Source organism: Pocillopora damicornis, chromosome 3 (genome assembly GCF_964200805.1).
Source record: "Pocillopora damicornis chromosome 3, jaPocDami1.2, whole genome shotgun sequence".
In the NCBI taxonomy this organism is placed as follows: domain Eukaryota; kingdom Metazoa; phylum Cnidaria; class Anthozoa; order Scleractinia; family Pocilloporidae; genus Pocillopora; species Pocillopora damicornis.
In genome coordinates, this window is record NC_142672.1 from 3,667,493 (window position 1) to 3,673,551 (window position 6,059).

Consider the following 6,059-nt stretch of genomic DNA (forward strand, 5'->3'; position numbering starts at 1 on the left):
ACCCCTTCACAATTCATTTCCGAGTGCAGAGGCCCACAGTCACTTTAACTTTTACGTATGTTTGCATCGTTTGCATGTGAATACTGTTCTAAGAATCGAGCTCAAATTACATCGGGGAAGGGGTAGTTTGATTTTGGTTGCACAATCGTTCCCTTTATTACAGCATTCAATGACTTATTTACTTAAAGCTATGCTTAGTTCGGGTAGCTTTTTTTCCGGCCCCTTTTAAGTAGCAGTTTTCGACGAATCGGCAACATGTCAGAAGGTTCCCAAAGAGTTCTTCCATCCCGCGGTCTCAACTAAAATTTTCTCTAAATCCTGTAATCCTGACGGTTTTTTAGTTATTGTGGGATTCGGGAAATAATCATTTAAACAAACCGAGAACCGGGATGTCCGTTGACGAGAATTTATTAAAAAATATCGATTGATCTTCTCAGTCTATGAGAAGCACCAGGCGCACAGGCTCTCTAGCTTTTAAGAGGTGGTCGAGCTGGTCAGCGACACTCTTCAATTATTGCGCAGGAATGAAAATTATACCAGAAGCGAGGTTGCCAATTTACCAAAAATTCTCAATGGCTCACAAGGTAACGTCGCATCTAAGAGTACTGCGTCAATTGAAATGCTTACCAGCCTTGAAAATCTCCAGAAAGTCTCAGAATTATACCGATATGACGCTCTTAATCTGTTGAGCTGTATGACGCCAGAGGTGGAGAATATACACTCGGCAGTGCATCACAAAGATCAACTTTTCTCGGTGTAAGATTACGCAAAAAACTTTGGAAATGCAGCCAAATTAAGGCTTTAAGAGGAAAATCCATTCTGTAGCCGAACGTGTGATGATCCTGTTGGCCATACCGGTAATTCAACCGTTACCACCTGTACCGATGGCAGCACAAAGTATACAGAGGATGAGGGACTGGGCATAAACATTTATTGCAGCATTGCGTCAGCGCTCTGTCAGACAGGAAGCAACGATGGCAAGAGCTGGAACTCCCACGTCGTTTTCCAGAGAGAAATTCAGCCGGGCGAACCGGCTGATCCCATGCTGGTGACCTTTTAAACAAAGATTTCCTGTTAATACAGTAAAATCTTCCGCACTTTTTAAGAAATGGCTATGACAAATACGACAGCGTCCTTTCATATAGGAAAGTTAATCCTCCTCCATAACGCTGGGTTTTTAAGGATAAAAGAAAAGTATTTAGTTCGGCAATATAGTATAAGCTTTGTACTTCAGCTTTTACGATACTGTTTCTTAATACAGAGCATTCTTTTAAAGAGCTCAATGCAACAGTTTCCTGGAATTGTTTACGCGCGTTGTTATGCTCTGATGAACCTGCGCAGCCGCAAGAGATAATCATGATGATAACGAGACATCGTTTTCATTTGTCTGGTTTGATCCCTACTTGGAGGAACTAGAGTTTCAGTTTGAAGCTCACTGAGTCAAAGGAAAAACTTGAAGGAAAAAGCCTCGCGATGATTTGGAATTCAACCCAGCAAAGTAGACTGCAGGAGAGAAGAAAATTGCCGTTATCAAAGCCGGTCATTCTCGAAAGCTAAAACGCTTGTTGCACTTGGTGTGCGCTAATGATCTGCAACATTACCTTGGCCGCAGGATACTGTGACTCCCATTCCGGGAAATCAAGAATTTTGTTTTTGACTTGCAATTAGCCAATCAATGAAGTAATGGAAATTCTCAGAAAATGCCACAAAAATAGGTTCCTTCTAGTGTTTTCCCAACAGCTTAATTATTTGTTCGTGCCTTTCTAGAATTGATACCAAGAAGCCAGAGAAGATGAACGAAAGAGAGCTATGCGGAGTGGTCTGCCTCATGCAGCCAAATTTTATCGACATCCTCAAACGTAACGAGGCTGATGGGAAAGTGTTTTCAGTAACGACTTTTGATGGCAGTGACACAATCCACGTTCGAGTTGCAAGGACAGACAAGAGTGACAAGTCTGTCCAAAAAGATATCTCGACGGGCGCTACATTCAAAGAGTTTAAGGAGCTACCCAGAAATTATGCAAAACTTCATCAGATGGGATTGTCATCAGACATCGTCCCAATTGCAAACATGTTAGCGAAAGTTACCCTTCTGGAATTGTGTCGTGGTGAAAACACTGCATTTACCTCTTTGGAGGAAGATCTGGATGGCTCATTCTACATGTGGGCTAATGGCAGAGAGCCAGAGTTCTCTTGGTATTCTGAAGATAGCTTCCACCGGTCTAACGAGCCTGCAGTTCTGAGGTGGTATCAACTGCAAAGCAGAAGAAGACCCGACTGCATGATCTGTCAAGACATGGAAGGCAGTGCGAAAAACAGAGACTTTTTCACCTCCGAAGGATCTTAGTGTAACTCCGAATACAGTTTGAAGAATATACCAAAAATGTCTTAATCGATAAAATCATCATCAAATTCTGTAGTGGGGTGACGTTACTCAGTTATCTTTGAGTTCTTGGCCGGCCTACGCAAAATTCAGTTTTTTATGAAGTAAACAGCGATATGCCTCGCCTTTTTTTTCCGCATGTCTAGTTATACCAAGGAGAACATGATCAGAACATAAGATTACTTCTATAGCCAATCTGAACCGCAAAAGTTTACAAAAAAAGGCCAATGAAAACTCAAAACAAATGAAAAAAAAGCTGAAGCCTAAAGCGCTGAGTAACTAAAGGTACCAAGTAGAAACTTGTTTTAGAGTAATTTTTAATAAGAGAAAAAAACCAAAGTAAAAAAACCACAACTAAACAAAAAGAGGTTAAATCATCATTAACCAATGAGAACTCAAAGCAGAAACAGGCAACCTGTGACCTAACTATGCATTTGATTGGTTGAGAGTGTGGTGTGAGTTTTAAGACCAATCACTAAGAAAAGTGAAGCAAAACCAAACCAATTCCAGATAACGTTTTAACACTCAATCACTGACTTGGTTTGTTAAGAAGGTGGCACGAGTTTTACCAACCCATCACTGAGTATTTTAGAACAAAGTCAACACAACCTTTAATTTTTACACACTATTGACTCTGGTCTCCCTAATTTATTAATCAGTTCAACCCTTTAACCCTAAAGTGTAACTGGCCCATAATTCCCCCTTGGATCAAATAGAAAGGTCATGAGAAGAAAGGAAATGATCATGAATTCAAGGAGCTACTGATTGTCAAAGAAATTCTCCCAGGAATTGTAAAGAGACAGTGTGGAGAATATGAATACCAGTGTTAAGGTGTAAAGGGTTCACCCTTTAACTCCCATAAGTGATAGAGTCAGAAATTCTCCCTTTAATATCAATATAATATCAACCGGATAGGTGATGAGAATAAAGAAAAATATCAATTTGTGGATAATTAGTTGATCCAATACTAAATTCTCTGAACTAACATTATAAGAATTGTATGGTTGACAATAAGGAGAAAGACAAATTTGATTTGAGTTAAAGGTTTAAGTGATGAGACAATAACTTACATTAGAAAGGAAACACAAACTAAAACAAATATTTCTATTTTCACTTCACCAAAAAATGCATAAATATGGGTACTACTATAATATTTTTCACAATCAAACAGTTATCATATTTGTGAACAGTAGCTCTTAAGTTAAGAAAGGTTTGTAAACATGTTTGTGTTGATTTAACAATATGATACACCCTATTTGCACTGAAATCTGCTTCATCAGAAATTGAGATATTATAATTAATCAAGATTTAGACTAATGGGATGGAACAATAATAAGTCTTGTGCTTGGCATAAATTCTTTGCTTAAAATAAACTTTTGAAACTTGATATTGATGACAACAATAACTGAAATAATTTTAAAACTCATGATGTGACACCATACATAAAAGATATGCTGACAAATCCTCCACATTTGAAATCCCAAAAGTCTCTTTCTACAAGGCACGACAAATTGAAGGTAATGAATAAGAGATGTCCTATTCATGCCAGTTCACTGTACAAGTCCTGGGTGAGGCAAAATTTCTTTGTGTCTCAATAGACAGGCTTAGCCTGCTGAGTGGGCAAGATTCCAAACCTCCTCTTTAGTGTCACTCTGTGGCGTGAGTACTTGTCATCTGGAGAGAAGCGAGCTGAGGAAAAAGAGAAGAGATTAAGAATCAAATTCTCACATAATGTGAATATTATTTTGTATACATCTCCGAGAACTCCTCATCTCACAACCATACAAGATTTTCCATGAAAATTATAGCACACAACTATAGTCCTTCTCTTGGTAGATAAGCTGTATAAGACACCATGCCACTGCAGATTTCAATTTAAGAATGTAAATAGTTGCCAAAAGAGGAAAGCAAGTGTTTCAAGTAATTTTGTGCACTTTCCATTTTATACCAAATAAGTTTTCAGGAAACTCTTTGAGAAACTCTGCCAAACATTTACTAACATCCCAGCCATGCAAATGAGGATTTTTCATTTACTGTAATCTTCTTCAAAAAAGCAGAGTCATAAGCTCAAAAGAATAAGGGGTTTAAAGAATCAGAACAGTTTTGTTTCCTTCTGATCACACTTATGGTTCCACCGCTCATGATCTACTCAAAACTAAATTGTTGGAGTTAGCGGTTTGTAAGCAGAACCAGAAGAGCCAACCAATCACAGGGTGAGTTCTCAGGTCATCCTAAGGCAGTCCAGTGAACAAATAGATTAAAGTTGCCATCATCTGTTCAGTAATAGATCACAGATGATGTCAAAATGTGGTAAGAACAAAAAAGTGGCACACATGGTGCAGCCGAGTGTGTCACTGATGTTCTTACCACATTTTTACGTCCTCTGTGATCTATTACTGAACAGTCGCATAGCAACTTGGAATCTATTTGTTTTATACAATAAAGAATTAAAAAAAAGTTTTAATGATGACGTCTTCTATACGTCTGTCCTCCAATAGATCATAAGTGAGAACCAATCAGAATGCGTGCATATTTGAGCTTATTATATAATTTTTATTGGATCATAGGCGATGGAGTCGTAAGCGGCATCGACAGCTTTCTTCCGATTCCATTCGTTTAATTTTCACGAGTATGTATCGTTCTGTGTTTCTGACTACTGCTCCGACTCCGTCGTAAGAAAAAACTCGCCTTATTAAGAACATAACACAAGGTTGTGCTGTTAGCATTTTAATTTTGAGCATCTCTCTACATGGTATATTTAACGGAGGGCCACACTTTAATTTTATTGACAATATTCATTTCGTGATTACCAATAAACTTCTGTGCTTTAACAGAGGTGAACAAGTAAACTAATTTGAGAGAAAAAAAGACGAAATCGTGTAAATTCCCAAAATCTACGGGTGCGATCTCACATGCAGCGATACATTTTGGGAACCATCGCGGTTGAGAATCGTAGATCAGATCAACAATTGTTATTAAAAACATTACCTGGATGAGCGGACTTTGTTGGTTGACCCAATGGATCGATTTTCTGCAAAACAAGAGATTTTTCGTTCCAAATGACTCGGTTTACATTTTGTCACTAGAATTTGCTTTAGACTGTACACGCACGTGGAATCATTACAAGCAATTATCTCACTTAAAACCAGTTTCCCACAGGCGCATAAAAAAGGTTGAACCGATCCCCTAGTTACCTTCAGCGTATAAACTCGCTTCCCTTCGTTGTTGAGATAGTACATAAGATGCATTTTGTTGAAAAAAACCCCAAGTCGCTCCTCGAAAGAAGATTCTGTTAAGGTCAGGAGACAAGAGATGCCTCGTCATGATGTTGCAGCTCAGCTTTCGGGTGCTATGTCAAAGTAATATGTAATTAATTCAATCTCTTTTAAAATAAGTAAGCCCGGTTAGCTCAGTCGGTAGAGCATCAGACTTTTAATCTGAGGGTCATGGGTTCAAGTCCCATATCGGGCGCGCTAAGTATTTTTCTTTTTCTTTTTCTTCTTACTTCTGCCAGAAAAAGTCGGTATGCTATTACTCATAGAGAGAGAGGGAAAAACTAAATAAGAAAGGGAAAAAACCCAATGACAAGAAATATAACGTAGTGGAGGTCGTGATGTCTGAAGCACCGATAAATACTTTATGAGCTTGCTCTAGAGATATAAATACATCACAAGTT

At 38.4% G+C, this 6,059-nt stretch overlaps 1 protein-coding gene and 1 non-coding gene across 2 annotated transcripts; one reads left to right on the forward strand and one right to left on the reverse strand.

The window, feature by feature from the left end:
• Positions 1–3,473: 3,473 nt before the first annotated feature.
• On the reverse strand, positions 3,474–5,809 carry LOC149047865 (H/ACA ribonucleoprotein complex subunit 3-like). Its single transcript, XM_089200993.1, has 3 exons — positions 5,578–5,809; positions 5,372–5,414; positions 3,474–4,072 (listed from the first exon to the last, which is right to left on the reverse strand). The coding sequence occupies exons 1-3, from the start codon at positions 5,629–5,631 to the stop codon at positions 3,975–3,977; spliced, it is 195 nt and encodes a 64-aa protein (XP_089057119.1). The 5' UTR covers positions 5,632–5,809; the 3' UTR covers positions 3,474–3,974.
• On the forward strand, positions 5,782–5,854 carry Trnak-uuu (transfer RNA lysine (anticodon UUU)). The gene has a single exon. It is a non-coding gene; the product is annotated as a tRNA-Lys (tRNA).
• The last annotated feature ends 205 nt before the right edge of the window (positions 5,855–6,059 follow it).